This window comes from Phaethon lepturus, unplaced genomic scaffold (assembly GCF_000687285.1).
Source record: "Phaethon lepturus isolate BGI_N335 unplaced genomic scaffold, ASM68728v1 scaffold19905, whole genome shotgun sequence".
Taxonomy (NCBI): domain Eukaryota; kingdom Metazoa; phylum Chordata; class Aves; order Phaethontiformes; family Phaethontidae; genus Phaethon; species Phaethon lepturus.
This window is the reverse complement of record NW_010540077.1, coordinates 19844-36900: the sequence shown is the minus strand read 5'-3', so window position 1 is coordinate 36900 and position 17057 is coordinate 19844. Positions and strand designations below refer to the sequence as shown.

At 36.9% G+C, this 17057-nt stretch overlaps 1 protein-coding gene across 1 annotated transcript in view; it reads right to left on the bottom strand.

Moving 5' to 3' along the window:
* The window catches only part of SMC4 (structural maintenance of chromosomes 4), a 38600-nt gene that overhangs the window by 3364 nt on the left and 18179 nt on the right, over nt 1-17057 (bottom strand). The window contains exons 6-20 of the mRNA XM_010287345.1: nt 16116-16243; nt 15394-15534; nt 14381-14531; nt 13415-13579; nt 12337-12570; nt 11577-11762; nt 9817-9978; nt 9178-9403; nt 9008-9087; nt 6891-7043; nt 6618-6744; nt 4994-5183; nt 3881-4031; nt 2626-2793; nt 799-988 (exon numbers count right to left, since the gene is read on the bottom strand). Coding sequence (XP_010285647.1) covers nt 799-988; nt 2626-2793; nt 3881-4031; nt 4994-5183; nt 6618-6744; nt 6891-7043; nt 9008-9087; nt 9178-9403; nt 9817-9978; nt 11577-11762; nt 12337-12570; nt 13415-13579; nt 14381-14531; nt 15394-15534; nt 16116-16243 — 2452 coding nt within the window. The remainder of the gene's footprint in view (nt 1-798; nt 989-2625; nt 2794-3880; nt 4032-4993; nt 5184-6617; nt 6745-6890; nt 7044-9007; nt 9088-9177; nt 9404-9816; nt 9979-11576; nt 11763-12336; nt 12571-13414; nt 13580-14380; nt 14532-15393; nt 15535-16115; nt 16244-17057) is intronic.

The window sequence follows — 17057 nt, the reverse complement described above, 5'->3', positions numbered from 1 at the left end:
GGAAAAAAACCCACAAAAGTACAGTTAAAGCAGCTGTCTCCTTAATTTCAATTTTAAACCACTTTTCCTGCCTTTTGGAAATTCACTTTTCCCAGAACGGCTAACAGCCTTGAAACAAAAGAACAAAACCAAACAATCTCTTTTTTCTCATCCCTATGCTGCTGATAGAAAACCTGTGTTAAAATAATTAAAAAAATTTAATCTGTTGAATAGTTACTGAAGTATTATGAGGAGAAGAAACTCCTGGTATTGGTGTGTATCTGTCTAGACTTGTCAAGACTAGTTGACTCTAAATAAACAAAACTTTCACAGGAGAAAGTTGTCTTCTCTTGACATCGATGGTATCACGAACAAAGGGCCTGTGTAAGCTCCTAGGTACAACCTTCACATGTGGCAAGGTATGAGCTGACAAATATATCGGATGCTAGCAACAGCACAGCCCACAGAGGAGAAGGGGAAGACTCAGGGGTTCCATTTCAGTTTCCAAGAGAAAGGAACTGAAGAACAGGACCACCTTCTCCCAGTATGCCCGCAGGCAAGAGATTTTCTTTTGTCACCTAGACAAAGAGTGCATTTTTGCACACAGGATCCATTTGAGCAGTCACCTGAAGAAAAACGCACAGCTGAGGGTCACCTCCGTACTTCAGTAGCAATAACATGAATTCCATACAGATTCGAGCACTGGCAAACAAAGCTGTATACACAATGCTTACCTTGGATGAGGGGTGTACCCTATTACTGCACCAACAACCAATACCATATCAAAAAATGAATCCTACTACTACACATTAGTAATTAAGCTTACCTTCTTCTTATATTCTGCAATAGCGCCAAGGTTGGGTTTCATTTCATGACACTGGGCTTCCAGGAGAGCTATTTGGTTAGTGATAACATCTGGATCCTTGATAGCCTCAAGCTCTTCTTGACTTAGTACTGGAAGTTCTTCAGGTGGTTTATCTTCTATGGGGTGCAGTGATAATTTTGATATCTAAAATTCAAAACCAGTTACTAGAAATCTTTAAAGATCACATTAGTTATCACATGAACACGTTTCTAAAATAAGTATTTTCTGTATTAGTACGCACCGAACCTTCCAATCTCAAAACATTCAAAGATTCTTCACATAACTCCCTTTAAAAATAAGATGAGAAAAAGACAACAAATATCCTTTTATCCTATCGTTCTGTTCCTGAACATTATATATATCGTTCTTACAAAGGAGATATTCCTCTGTAATAGGAGCAGTAGCAGATAACTAGGAAATCACCTCTACTGATGCCACAGAACTTTAACAACTATCTACTTAGTACTTTGTGTGTACTTGACAAGCTACTTGACAAGCTACTTGACAGCTGCTTTGCTTGCTGGGTAGCTGCCCCCCGTTATCCTCATATTAACAAGGGTATAAAGGGCACCCTGCATTGCAAGATCACCCGCTGGTCTAGATCCCTAACTCTATTAAAGATTCAAATGTGAAGTAGAAAGGACATATAATAAAAAGATAATGTAACTTTATGAGCTCCAGGCACCTGACTGGCCTCTTCTCTGAGTATGCCTGATTTTTGCTGTGTCCATAAACCAGGGAAACCAAAGCAAGACCAACCCCCAGCATTGCCTCTTACTGACTCTGCGCTCAACTAACCTACGGGCCAGAGAAAGTCAGGATTCCGTGCAGAGTTGTTTCCAGAAGAATTAAAAGCCTTTCCCAGAAGCTGATCAGAGACACTTTTGACATTAACGCCCCAAACATCAGACAATGCTTGGAAATAGCTCATGCAGCAGTTAGAACGAACGTGACGGCAAGAAATAAGGTCTGTGCAAAGCTGCGTGTTCGCCTGCGGGAAGGCTGCCAGCGGTCCTGCTCAGGTACGACCCCGAGCCTGAGAAGCTAGGTGTTGTAGCACCTAGAGTTAGCGATTCCTTGCTCCCAGTGGTTCCAACTTATTTGATGAGCTGGTTCAAGCAGCAATCTCTGAGGAGCAGAGTTTCTCCCTGGCTCCACGGAATTCCTATTGGCCTGATTATCTATAATTGGGGAAAGGCAATTTCATGTACAAAATGGACTACAATTTTTAGGTGAAATGCTTTCAAAGAAAAGGTCTTGCTATTTTATAAATAACAGCTTAGTGGATACAGCACCGAATACAGTTACACTTAACTTGTGTTTTAGTTACCAATGTCTTATTCCTCTTTGCCTCTCTCACCTATGAGGCTGCCTACCCTTTTAAAACATTTTTTTAGTGTGTACAGAAAGGATATGCAGGCACAAGAGTCTCCTGGTTACCATTTATGGCCTACTTATTTTTCCCCTCATTGCTCTTAATTACTCATAGATAGTTATGTCAGTTACAGTTATCCTACCATTCTTTCATAAATAAAAAGAACTTGAAAAGTTAGATGCTAAATCATTTAATTCATCACTCGTCCGTAACCTTGTACGTAAACCAGAAAGTAAAAGACTGAAAGGTCATCTTTTTTAGAGTTGTTTTTTATAGTATAAACACCAATAAACTGTGAGCTAGATATGAATTTTCTCTCAAATTACCTGTTTTCTAACTACATATTAACATATTAATCTTTTGGGTTCTTATGGTTCAAAGTTTAGGAACTAAACAGTTTCCCTACCTCTTTTTGCCAGTATTTAACCTTTGACTGATGTGCAGAAATATGACTATCAATTTGTTCAATTTTCAGCTTAATATTAAGAGCTTCCTTTTGAAGTGCATGTTCATCATCCTGAATAGTTCTGATCTCCTGGAGTAAATTGCAATGCTCCTTCTGAACTGCTGGCAACTCTGCCTAAACAGAAATGACCAAAAAAAGTGCATTAATCAGTTGCCTACAAAAATGTTACCACTTTCTCAGGTTATACGTTTGTTTTCACTATATTATTCACAGAGCTTACTCTCCACAATCCTAAGTATTGATGTAAACAAATACATATTCTTGTATTTAGATTAACCTGGTCACTGAATCCTGGAATGACTGAAAATATGCTGCAGTTTATATTTGCATTCCAGATCTGGATTAAATGAGTCCTACACTCAGATGTTTTCAGCTGAAAGGCAGTTTTAGAGAAAGACAGTCTCAAAGAAACAGTGTTATTTGGAAGAATTTCAGCTGTCCTGGTTGTTTTCACTCTCATACACAAATCTAGATGGGAAACTGAAGTCCCACATAATTTGATAAAATCTGTTTTTAAACAAGGCTTAAACCCAATCATTTCTTTGGGGAAACTTGGTTTAAGCTTTGTCTTAGCTTCAGAAAATATATATTTCTGAAGATATATTTCCAGGTAAGTATAACAAAAAAATACATCATTCCCATTCCCTGACCATCGTGGAATGTCACTCCGCAGCCACGTAACACATTTTGCATAAGAATAAGAAGGATATAATTAGGATACAATAAGAATATCACTCATCATACTGATTTTACCTGAAAATGAGACTAGGACTATTTTAGCCTAATTTTTTTCCCCCAGCATCTATATTTAAAGGTCAACTTTGATTAATGATTAATCAATATTATTAATTTTGTATGAATGAACACAATATATTACAGGATACAGAAGAGAACATTCTTTGCTATTTTTGGATGAATTTTTGGAGAATGCATAAAGTAACTGAGGAAAAAAAATATACTTTAGACCAGCATTGTCAAGTCTGAGAGTTAAATAGCAAAGTTGACTTTTTTTTTTTTTTTCAATAAACAAAGGTACTATCAGCTAATGCAAATCCTTGCTAGGCCTGCCTGGAATGTCTAAGGATGAAGGCTAAGAGACATCATCCATTAGGACAACTCTGACACAACAACTATTACCAAAGTTTATTTCATGAACAGTATCTTCTATGAAAAAAAGACACTAAATTAACCTGACGCTTACTTCGGCCTGCCTGCAGTCATTTATAACCTCGGTAGCTTTGTCTTCTAGTTCAGTCAGCTCTTCTGTTAAGTGTTTAATTTCTTTCTCAGTATCTTCCATTTCTTTCTCCGTGCGAAGAACAGATTCTTCAGATTTTTTCAGGTTTCTAAGCGGGTAACAGAGATGTTTGTACACCTCACATGAGTGCAAATATGACATAAGATAACCTATGTAATCTAGAAACACAATCTTACTTTAAAGATTATTCAATAGCTATTGACAACCAAATAGGAAGTGCTGGGTTATACATGAACTCTCACACTCCTGAGATATCCAAGTGAAACAAAGTCATCTTCCTTAAACATATAGCTGACAGGCCTCATTAAATGACTTAATTTGTTCTTTCAGAGACAGTCTGACATTCTTCTACGTACTCATTATGTATTTTTAAGCTAACATAAAAAAAAATATCACATTTTGTTTCCTGATGCCTCAAAACAAAATGAGTCCCTTCAGATTTCAACCGTTCCACGGTATTGCAAGTGTGTGCTGTTTTGAATCTTTATCCTGAAATACTGCATTTTAGTGATAGGCAAATATTAGCAAAAAGATACCGATTAAACATGACTTTTAAACTGCCTATTAGAAACTACAAAATTTTATTTCCATTTACCTCCTAGACACAAGCAACATTTTGTATTAGACATACAACTGAAAATTCACATTTTAAGACCAAGGGATTTTTAGCTATGGAGACTGCTTAAAACAAGCAAACATCCTGCAGGCACTGATGTCAGATACAGCTATTTGAAGGCTGATGTGACTCTCCTTGGTCAGGTTTCACTAAACTAAGACCTAGAGGTCTCTGATCCTTTGCCTGTAAAGCACACAAAGATAGACCATGGTTCTTAATTAAGAACCAGTCTTAGTTTGCGGTAAATCAGTTCAGAGAAAAAGGTTATGACCTTCTCCCTCCAGTTTTCCTCTAGCCATAAAGAGGTAAAAAACCATCTCCTCTAGCCAGACAAATCCCTTCTGCCAAGGTCCAGCTGTAATCAACCACGAATAGCAGCAATACACAATTACAGCCTAAAGCTTTACAATCAAGCACTTCGATGTCTACTATACCTGTGTGCAGTCTTGACTGCCACTTGGGCTTTAGTGACAGCTGAAGTACATTCATCGATTTCTTTGTTGATCTTATCAAGTTTGTCTTGCTGTGCTTTCAGTTTACGATTATTGATCTCAATTATAAGGTTATGTAATCGTTTAACTTCAGTTTCTATTTTACCAGCTTTCTCAGCAATGCAATCATAATCTGTTGATAACCAAAATCAAGTTAAAGTCATTATGCTGTCCCTAGGGACATGGGACTGATGCAATGCATCAAGATTAAAGTGATAAAAAGCTCTGCTGTATTAATATAATGAGAAGCGTACATATTTCTTTATACTGTGAAAAATGTTTGGGTTTGTGTTTTTTTTTACTGTGGAAAAAGAAAAACACCACCTACATCTTTCTGACACTGTTATATTACCAAAGCTTTTTGAGTGTAAACCGCCAAAAATTTAAACTGGATTACTTAATGCATATAGAGTACTTAAATACATGGGACAGTACATAAGAGGCTATTCCAAGCTCATTCTTTGCATTTATCTAATGGGAAAATACTCAAAGGTTAAATTGTGAGACCTAGTCACTAACTGTTGCTCAATAGCTGGTATTACTGCATAGTTACTACACATGCTGAACAATAAGATAGACTACTCTACCCTCAAGGTAGGTAAGTTTCCTTACTGTTGAACAGCTTTCAAAAATTAAACACCACAGCACCTTAGTATTCTAAGGGCAAAACAAACAAAATCCCACACTAAGGCTCCTACAGATTCATTATTTCCTCTCCTTTTGGGGACAGAAGGGGTAAAGCAGAGACTTGAAAGGTGGAAGGCAGTCATCTCTCCAGAGGAGAGCAGAGGTTTGCATCTCTCCATTATTTGGTAGACATGTTAGAGAAGATATTTATAACATCAAACCTTAGTGTGATTGAGGAAGTAAAGCATTCATATTCTCTTGATGCTATACTGTTCAAAAGAGGCATAGATGGAATCCACAGTAGTACGGATTCTCTTTCCTAAAAGGCTATGAAAGCAGAATTATGAGGGAAAGGAATTATGTTTTACTGTGCTCATATTATTCCCTGAGCACAAACTACAAAGAAGCAGTCAAGGTTTACTTTACTAAGCTACCAATTTCTTCAGGGAAAGTTCTCAGAGTAAACATCTCTCACAAAAAGGATGGGGGTACAGTGTGCCCACAACAGAATACAGGTTATTCATTTGAGAGTCATATAATAGCCCAGTCAGAGCATGGTAAAAGCCTTTACTTGACTTTAATATCATTACCTCCACATGAAAAATTCTTACCCCAATTAAACTAAATTTCCCTATGAGTCTTTATATAATACAGCCATAAAAATCTAACCAAATAAATAAAAAAAACACACCCCTAAAATTAATGTTTACTTTAGCTTGACTGAAACAGGAACCGGAGCAATTGCAAAAACAGGGGTTTCACTCTCTAATCTCTAGCAGCACCTTTCATCACTCCCTTAGAAGAAAAGAGGTTCCAAACCAAGACACAGTACCGCACTGGTAGTCTGAAAGAACAAAGCCGTAACCATTCATTCACTCCTGTATTAGTAAAAGAACGTGACTACAATTTTTAGCTATAATCCCCTGTCCACAAAATGTACCTTTTTTATAACTATTAAGGATTTTTTCCAACTCCTTCTGTTTGTTTTTGTCCGGAGCAGCAGCAATTACGTTAGCTTCAAGTTCCTTAACTTGGGTTCTTAGACGAATTTCTTGTTCAGATAAACTCTACAGAAAACACAACTGTGTTAGAATCCAGTGTTTTAAAAAGATCCTTGATACTAACAAGGACTATGTTAAGCTGAGGCTGAGAAATTATCCCCCTGCACATTCATGGAGAAGCCAGATATTGCCTAAAGAATAAACTTATTCACCTGGATACTTGCTGTATACTTTTCTAAAGTACTTCTCATTTCCCGAATATCCTGGTGCAGTTTTCTTATGACTTCTTCAAGTTGTAACTTCTCTTCTTCATACTGTACTGCTCTTTTAGAATCCTTCTGCAGTTGAGATTCCATTTTATTGACCTACACGAAAATAAGATATGTTCCTTTGCCTATTGTTGCCACTACAAAACAAAGCAAGATCTCATTCATGTGCTTGACAGCCTATGATCTCTTAAAACACAAGAAGAAAATGGAGTAAAGACTTGAAAGTTTGCTGTAGCTAGACAGAATATGCTGAGAAGATCAATTATAATAGTGAAAAACAAGAGGAGTAAGCATAAGAAAACATAAGCTGAAGAATCCCTTTCAAAATAGCTCGTAATGGAGAATTGTTTTACAGAAATAAAACGAGATTAAGCTTGGAAGGCTTAAGTCAGAGTAGTGAAGGCAGAAACCAACACATGCAGAAGCTAGAAGCAACTGTTACTATAGTTAAGATTTGATGCTCATTGGTTTCTGTGGTAATACGGTGTTGGGAAGATAAGCTTTTGCATGCAGTAACTGGTCAAGTGACCAAGTCTTGCAATTCACCTTCAAGAGCAGAAGGAATAAGGATACATGTCAGATCTCATCCCATTTTCTCCTTTTGTATATAAAGAAATAACAGGTGCAGATATGAATGTACTTGTTCTACCTGGAGTTGTCCACTATGCTAGACAGGTACAGAGCCAAAAGTCTTGAAAACAGAGAAATTGTTACAGCCACTGATCTTTATCGAGTGCCACAGTATCTCTCATGGGCCAAACAGAAAGCAGCACAAAAGCCTGTCTCTTGGAGAGAACAAGCAATGAATAAATCTAAAGTGTGAAGACAGGAAATAGCAAAGTCCCTTAACTAGTAAGATTGAAATATGAGCTGCCTTATATATTTATTGACCCTTTACAAGGCTAGGGCAATACCACTTTGTCCATGAGGTTAGTTCGTTAGTTCTTTACAAATAGAACATTATCTGAATAGGTTTGGAAAAAAAAAAATTGTGGCAAACTCTCCAGGGTTTGAAGAATTTTATCTTTTCTTGGCCACTGCAATCCTATTTTCCAAGGCGAGTGAAGGTGAAAATATAGATGATAGATGACAGAACAGATATATATTTTAACCTCTCGGTGATAAAACCAAAAAATGCAGAAACATCAGCAACGACAGCAAAGACTGTGACATGGGTACGACCTCCAGCAGAGAAATCAGCTAGAGAGAACCTTAAAGTTGAGTTTGATTTTGAAGTTCTCCAGTTTGAAGGTATTTTCACCTAAAAAATACTAACTACTGTTTCTGAGTCCTTAGCAATAAGCAAACACTCAACCCTTGTGTTGGCTTATAGCTCTCATTCCTGAAGAGCAAAGGTGTGTTCTCCCGTAGGGAGAGGACTGATGTCAGGAGCCATGGTTTACTTGACAGTCACACAGGGGAGCTTGTCTTCTTGGAGAGGTATTAACGCTTTGATGTTTGATCTCAGTTAAGTTGATCAGCAGATACTAGGCAGAAAGGACCCAGGCTACAGTTTCATCCACACTAAATAAAACTACAAACTAAAAGAAAAAGAATTCAGACAAAAAAACAACCTGTATCTTGATATTCCAAAACACTCCTGAAATACAAACCTAAGGAGAGTTCTGCCACTCCCTGACAAATCTTACAAAGATGTACAACGAAGGACCAAACCTGTCTTTTCTTGCTGCCGAGAGGTTTGTGTGTACTGCAGAGCAGTACACACAATGTTGTTGTACACACACCCTCAATGGTTCCTTATCAGTATCTTCCATGTTCTCATCCCTACCTTCAGTCAGCTTCCAAGCTATCAAAGGTAGCACTAAAAACTAAATAATAGGCATACGATAGCTAGGCTGTGAACAAATGGACTTAAGAGCAATATAATCTATGCTAACCTTGTGACCTTTAAATGATTGTTGATGTATCACAAGTTGTTAATATCACAGTTTGTTAACTACTCAAGCTGCTTTAAAAGGACATAGCACATATGTTTTGGCAGTTCAGACACACAAGGAACTGTGACGAAATTCCACTTTTAATTAAGATTGCATACTGACCTCTTCTTCTGAAACATCCATTATGACTGAGGAGCCCATTCTGCCCTTCATTGTTTTACCTCCACCACCAGTCATTGTTCCTAAAGTAAAAGGAGGAAGAGAAGTTAGCGAGCTAGCTGTGCTTAGATATTAAGTGCTTAAAATAGAATTGTAAGTTTGCACTTAAATACCTGACTGTTCAATGATTTGTCCTTGCAGTGTTACCACCCTCCACCTTGCATCTTTTTGGAATGCTATTCTGGTAGCTTCTTCCAAGTTATTAGCTACTAGGGTGTCACGTAATGCGAAGTAAAAAGCCAGGCGAACTTTCTCGTCTTCTACTTTCACCAGATCAAACAACCGAGGAGTATTTTCAGGAGTTGTGATTTTCTGAATTTTTTTTTCCCATACAGCCATCTACATCAAAAAAAGTAAATAAATGAATGAGAGATTCCTTAGGATAAAGTATTATTTCATTATTCTAAGGTATGTTAAGTCTTTAAAGCAAATGCAATCATACTGCAATTAACAGTAAAGCTTCCTTTCTTGGGGATCTCTACTTACATCCAGTTTAATTAAAACCTCACTGGTAACTCCTTGTTCTCTTTCATAGTTTTCATGGTTTATAGTTACTAGATTTCTTGGATTATTAAGTTTGCTAATTTGTTAAAAAAAGATCTAAATAGAAAAATATAAAAGACACACCAAACATCTGTTGCACACATACAGGTATCTACAAAGCCTTGCAATTTGCTAAGCAAACGTGAATTTGCTAGTAGAATATTCTAAGGTAAATCAACAATTTATTTTGCCAAAGTGTTGGTACTTACCTTGTCCAGGGCTATAAACGTGGCAACTCCAATACCTCTAGTCCTTAAGAAATTCACACATTCCTGTGCAGTATCAATTGTATCAACAACAATGTTGTCTAAGGCTCCGCAAGACGATGAAATAGCAACATCGTATTTTTCATCAATAGCTCCCAAGTCTCCCTAATAATTGAGGGTCGGGACAGAGGCAGAAGTACACTGATTAGCTTGGCATCAATGTTTTGTCTTGGTATTAAGAAATAAATGACAAAAACTTTACACAAAGTGAAATGAGATGAAAACAAATTATAAAACAATTTTCTGTGAAAGAACTTAAACCTTAATTAGAATTTGTAAGATACCATCAGTAGTGGTATAGATACCAGGAGAAGACTGCACACTACTGATGTATTTCTAATGTACTTGTTTCCATAGAAGAAATTCATATACTTAGTGCTTCAAAAGTGGTGCTTCTGGTAGAGCAATGTGGTAGCATGGATTTATTTCCTGTAGACAAATGTTCAATTTTACATACCAGCATTTTAGTGAGGCAGCCTGGCCTAACAAAATCATTTAATGTGTTCTGTGCGTGGTTCTACCAATGACCAGCTCGGTAGGACCTAGCAAGTCATATACTTCATACAGGTACAGGAAAAATTCTTGTGTATCTGCAGATAAAAACAGCATGCACAGCCAACCATGATTATCCAAGAACAGATTAACCTCACATGCCTCTATGGCAAGTGATAACAGAGCAGGAGACAAAATACATGGCAGCTGAACTAGACAGTGTCCTGCTGCTGTTTGAACTATATCCTTTTTTAATAAACCTATATACTATACATACACTAAGTAAGCTGATTTTTCTGAAGCAGAGATAATTCTCCTTGGACGAGCAGGTGGGGAAAAAGGAGAAAATTGCAGATATAAAAATAGCACTTTTACATTTACACTAAGATGCATATATTGTTCAGTGCTAGAAAAAAAAAGAAATTAAGAACTCTACCTCAGCTGCAAATTTTCAGAACTTTAAATCTACACCGCTTGGAAAGAACTGATAACACACTCGACATTTTACTATGACATAGCTTTCCTTGGTCTTCTGAAACAACAATATTGCTCTTTTTGATTTGTGATTAAAACAAGAGGAAACAAACAAAGATATCACAAAATTTATAAAATTTTGAAGCAAAAAAAAATTTGTACACATTACGTTCCACATTAAGAGTTGCATACAACTTGCAAGATATATATATAGAGAGATTTTTTTTTTTTTTTTTTTTTTAAAGTTCCAGGGCAGTTCTACCAAGCATGTGGTTACCAATTGATTCTACCTCCTGTGGCACGAGAAGGTAAAAAGCACTACCACTCCACGATACTTCTCCAGTATGTACATTCCTAATGTTCAAAGGAATCAGAATCATTACAGCTGTCAGTCACAGCCCAACACTGAAGCACGGGCAGGCGCACAGCACAGCTGGGCTACAGGATATGTCAGTATCCTTGGCTTGAGTGTATTCCTGCAGAGGCTGCGGCTAACTGATACAGCTTAAAGATCAGCCTACCAAAAATATAAAGCGCTCTCATTGCCATTGCCTTTCCTAGTGCCGAGTAGAGGAAGCTCAAAAATATTCCTTTTTAATTTATAGCACGTCCACAGGATTTGCAACTCTGCTGTCCAAATTAATAGCACCAGAGTCCACCTTTCACTCAATTACAGAACCACCACTCTGTTCCCATGAAGTTCAAGACTACAAGTGTAACAGCCTTTTCAAATTTACCAGTCTTCCATATAGTCCACGAATATTTCCAGATTTCTTCTGCTGAAGCAGAGCCTCAAGCACTTTTCCCCGACTGCGACTTAGTGCTAAAGAACTTTTGGCTTCTTCTACTTTTTGACGCAGATTTCGAACAAGGTTCTTAGCACCTGATTCTTCTCTTCCCAGCTTCTCAAGCTCATTCTCTTTCTAATGGTTGAAAGACAGACATTATCTTAGCCTCATAAACACTACTGTATTCAGGGGGTCTTTAGATTCAGATTGTGCAAGGCAATGAAACCAGAATAGCAAGCACTCACCAGAAGAAAGGCTGGTATTTGGATACACTTCAGCTAGTATTGAGTACACTTGGATACAAATACGACAGCTTATGAATTCATGAATCGGGCTTAGGCCCAAGGTAGTGGGATTTTTTTGAGAGTGCAGCAAGAAGTGAAACTCAGAGAAGGCTCAGAAACATAGCCATTTATTTTAACATGTCTCATTATGATATTTAAACCAATTCCCTTGCAGGGATATATAGGATTTAGTTTTCAGCCCTTAACGTTAACATTTGCTTAACCAAAAGTAAGTTTGAAATCAAATACTTACTTCACTGGTTAATTGTGTCTTAAAAGACAGTTTTGAAATGTTATTTTATTGGTGGCAGTTTTGCATTTATTTTCACTGCAATTATTGCTAAAACGAAAAGTGGAACTTTGGTTTGCGTGTTGCAACGTTGTGTTGTAACTCAAAGAAATTATGTATGAAAGTTAAGTCTCACCTCCTTTAGTTCCTGTTCAGCCTGGGGTAACTTTATGCCTATGTCTTTGATAGCAGCTTTCCTTTCCTTAAGAGTTTCTGAAGTAGTCATCAGAGCCTCCTTTGCCTGATTTAACTGAGACACAGCAGTATTATGACGGCTGAGATAGATATCAAGCTCTGACTGGGCTACATCCATCTTTGAACGTGCTTCATTCACTGATTTACTAAAATCCATAAGCTCTTTTTCTTTGCTCTGCAAAGATGAACAACGTTACTACTAAAAACAGACAGCTGTGGGATTTATTACATCAGTCACACTGCAGGAAAGAAAAAGGAAATAGGCACATTCTTTTACTAGCTCTCCCAGAAGCAGAAAACAGTTGTTATCTAGAATAACAAGTATTTCTTACTTTATTAACATACTCTGTACAGAAGTGAAATAAGGCATGTTTCGGAATGATAAAGAACATCAGGGAATTATCTTAGAACATTTCTACACAAGCTTTGGACCATTTTCTCAACTTAAAGTTGGGAGGAGCCCTACACGTTGTGCTAGATTACAGATCAAACGGAGAAACCATGTTTTCAAGTACAGAAAATAATCCCCCAAATTTACAGGATGCATTTCCAGCCTCTGTGTGTTTAGTGATTGGACAACTAATATCAACAACAATAACCAAGTGTTATAGTAGTTATCAATTAATTCAAAGACAGATTAGAGCTGTATGATAGGCTTGAAACATACCATTTCAAAATCTGTTTATTTAAGCAACATATTGGCTTAAACATTTTGATGGAAGAAAATTAACGTGTGTTCAAATAATGGAAGGGTAGAATTACGTAATATCCATATACTAATTATATACTTGATGACACATGTTCACTAGGAAAAAGCAAACAACTCAATGAGAATGATTTAGCTCTGATTATAAACTTAAAACTAATTTCCCAGTTAGGTCCCATTGCACTAACACGGAACAGTGCGTTTGTCACATAAAAATAGCATTTCACAACTATCTTTTATACTTATGAATTAAATGTTCACAAGCTGTACATCGGTTACTACAGTAAGCGTACTAAGTCAAAACAGTTCAAACCTCTTTTTCCTCCTGAAGTCCTCGTGTTTCTTCCTTAAGGCTATCCATAACCTGCTTGAGTTTTTCTTCTTCTTTCTCTCTTGTCTTTTCAAGAAGCTCACTCTTAGATGTTGCTTCTCTGATAGCTTTTTCGCTCTTGGAAGGTATACTTTTCAATTCTTCTACCTACACAAGGAAGACTTCTAACTTAGTCTCACATTGAAAGAAAACAATTTTGCCTTCTCTTTAAATCCTGCCTTCCAAGTGCTACGTGGAAGTCAAAGGAAGCGTAAGCCCTAACGAAGCTCTCGTGTTTCTGTGGGCTAAGATACACTGTGGCTCTAGAGGAGGCCTGGATTTTATTTGCAAGGCTTTTTCAGCTCTAGGGCCCATTCAGAGAGAAGCAAGCCATAGCAGCAAAGGAACGTAGCTTTATGCATAAGAACTCAAGTCTTTGCATCACAATAAGGCTTATTTCTTAAATATCTACTTTCAGAAGGCCACTCTTGATCCAGAGAGTGACTTAAGATCTGTAACAGCTGGCCAGAACCAGCTTGGTAAAATATATCCATTATATTAACTAGGGAAACTGAAAAAAAAAAAGAAGTTTTGAAAAGGTAGTAACTGCAAGAGCACGCAATACTCCTGTAATCTCAACAAACATGATAAAAAAATGCTTTTCAAGCCATGAGACTTCCCAACAGAGCAGAGAAACAACAGGAAAGCTTCTGACTTCACCTTTAGGCAGAAAACAGCCTGGTGCTGCTGGTCACAGCCTCCCACAGTAAGATGTGCCATGAGCAATGGTTTAAGGGAGAATAATGCATTACTTCAGTGACTTGCAAACAAAATCCCTAGCTGACATAAAATATCCAATTAAAAAAAAAATTAAAACATATTTTTGCTATTTATCCCAGCTGCACGAAGACGTTCTCATCTAGAGCAACCAATTACAGTTTAAGTAAATCAAGCTGCAGTTCACACTACCTTTTCTTTGTCCTTTTGAAGTTGCTTCTCCAGTTTTTTAGCCTTGCTTTTGGCATGTTTTAGATTTTCCCTTATTTTAACATCCTGCAAATCCAAATGAGTAAATTTTTCTTTATTTTCCTCTACGAACTTTGTAATTTCACTCATCTTCCTGAAGGGAAAAAAAAGAAAGAATCCATACCCTATAAAAATAATGTCAGTAGAGCTTGGCTTAATAAGCAAGCATATAGAATTTAAACCAGTACTATTCAACTTTCGTGAAAAACAACACCCAATACTTACTATACTCACAGTATTTTCCCCAGGAAGGTGATGTTTAATCAGAAAAAGATCAACTAACAAAGCAATATTAAACACATTTTTTCTTTGATGGAATTTATAATTCACATCTCTCACAAATAACTTACTGTGGTATCAGAGGGCGAGAAGGTCAATATTGCAGTGGGATTGGATATTGGCCAAGACCACCCAGACAAATCAATTTTAGGGAAAACACAATTTATGCATAAGCGACTCAGAAGAAAACTAGAGAAAAATACCCAACATCCATATACCTAAGCATCATGACTATCTAAAAACCTGAAACAATCTGAATTATTTTTTGTACAGTCAATATAAAAAAGTGTGTGCTTTAAAATCCATTAAAAAAATCAGACATTTTCTTATTGTAATTGTGAATATTACCCACAAGAGAAGCAACCTGCAGAACCAAATCCAACCAATGAGACGGGATCATTTAATCCTTGCCGGGGAATTTCTAGGTATATGATAAATGACTCTGATCAGAGAATTTAAGTTTTTGGTGGAAGAACAACTGAAAAACCCAGCTGCGCTGCCTTTGATCATCTTCCCATGCAACTACTATACACTTCTGCTTCCCCAGGTGTTTCCCCCCTGCCCCAAATACAACTACCACACCTTCTTCTGAAAATCCTGCTACCTCTAACACCACATATGCAGAACATAAACCACAGTACTCTTAGCTTACGAATGCGTATCTAAAGTACACTTACTTTTCAAGGTCTTTCAAAGCTTTATTCTTGTTTTTCATGTCGTCTGCGAGTTTACTACTCTTCTCATTAACATCTCTTTTTTCTTCGTTAATTTTTTCTTTCTGCATTTCTATACCATTTATTCGTTTCTTTAGGTCATAGCTAGAAGAACAAAACAAAACACCCAAACTCCGCTTTTTTCCATAAAGCTAACATTCATAATGAATATATATTTCCAATCGTAAGTGTAACAAAGTGATTATGTAAAGTATTAAACCCTAGTATTCATTATTGAGTAACCTTGCCAATTTAATACCAAACAGCAAGGAAATCTAACAATTCAGACACATCAAATGAAAATAGTCTTTAAGTAATCTACTTTCTCAATTTAAATATCAAGCTGTAAGAGGTTAGTTTGCCAGACTACTTTACTTTGTAAAAAGCTGGCAAGCAGGTTTTTGGGTCGGGTTTTTGTTTTGAGTTTTGTTGTTGTTTGGGGTTTGTTGGGGGTTTTTTTTGTTTTTAAAAGGTTTTTGTGAACATGGTCTCTATTTTAAAATTTTTAACTTCATGATTAGAAACAAAAAAACAAACAAAAAAAAATCACTAGCCACATGCTCTTCAACTGATTTTGAAGGACTCTTAAGAAATGCAAAATATTTCTAATTAGAGATATGGAAGCAGAGTTTAACACCACCACTACCACATTACAGCCAAATCAAAACTTTAAGGGAATTACTTACATATAGTATTGACAGATACGATTCTTTTCTTTAAACATTTTGTTTTCCAAACAAAGAAATTCAATGGCTTTATTCCTGTCCGCTTCCAAGGCATCCTTTTCTTTTTCCACCATTTTAACCCTGTTTAACTAGACAAAATAGAGAGCCAGAGCTGATTTTTACTGCAAGTACTACAGAAGAACAAACCACGAGGAAAAAAACCTCAGACTCTTTGCAGCACACATGTCCTCGGGAGAGATGTTCAACTCTGCAGGGCAATTTAGCACTACAAGCTTTCTGAAACAACAGATCACCATTTCTGCAGCAGAGACTGTCCTTTTAGGGCAATTCAAACAGTAATTTAAAACTAAAAGGGGATCTTACAGATGCTAGGAACAGCTTAGGCAAATCCAGGAAAATGTAGGTGAGAAACAGAGGAGTTACACATAGACAGTCCATATATATTATTTTCTGTATTTCACATTTTGACTAGCCCTTTTAGTTAGTTAAGAAGTTAGTTTAGAAGTTAATTCCTGCAACTACATGTCTTTTGTTTTCCCTCCCGGCCTTAAAAAAAGTCTGCAACATATTAGGATTTACTAAGGACACATCAAGTAAAAAGAACTTTGATATTATTTAGTACTTTCAGAACTCAATACATAAGCATTATGAAGCCAAGTTCTGCAATAGATCTACATAAGCTCAAGTCACAACTAGCTTTCTGTATTTTTAAGCCTCCTCATACAGTTGTGTGCGCATCATGTCACCAATGCTCTGCCTCCCTCTTCCTTTCCCCTCTTCTTAGCCCGTGAATGGTTTCCCTGTTACTTCTCCTATTTGCTATTTAGCAATAGGAGACAGGCAGATAAAGCGCCCTACTCTGGATGTATTCAGATAATGATAATCGGTTACTCTATCAGTTTGAGAAGCACTGAATACACACAGATATGATCAATGTGTTCA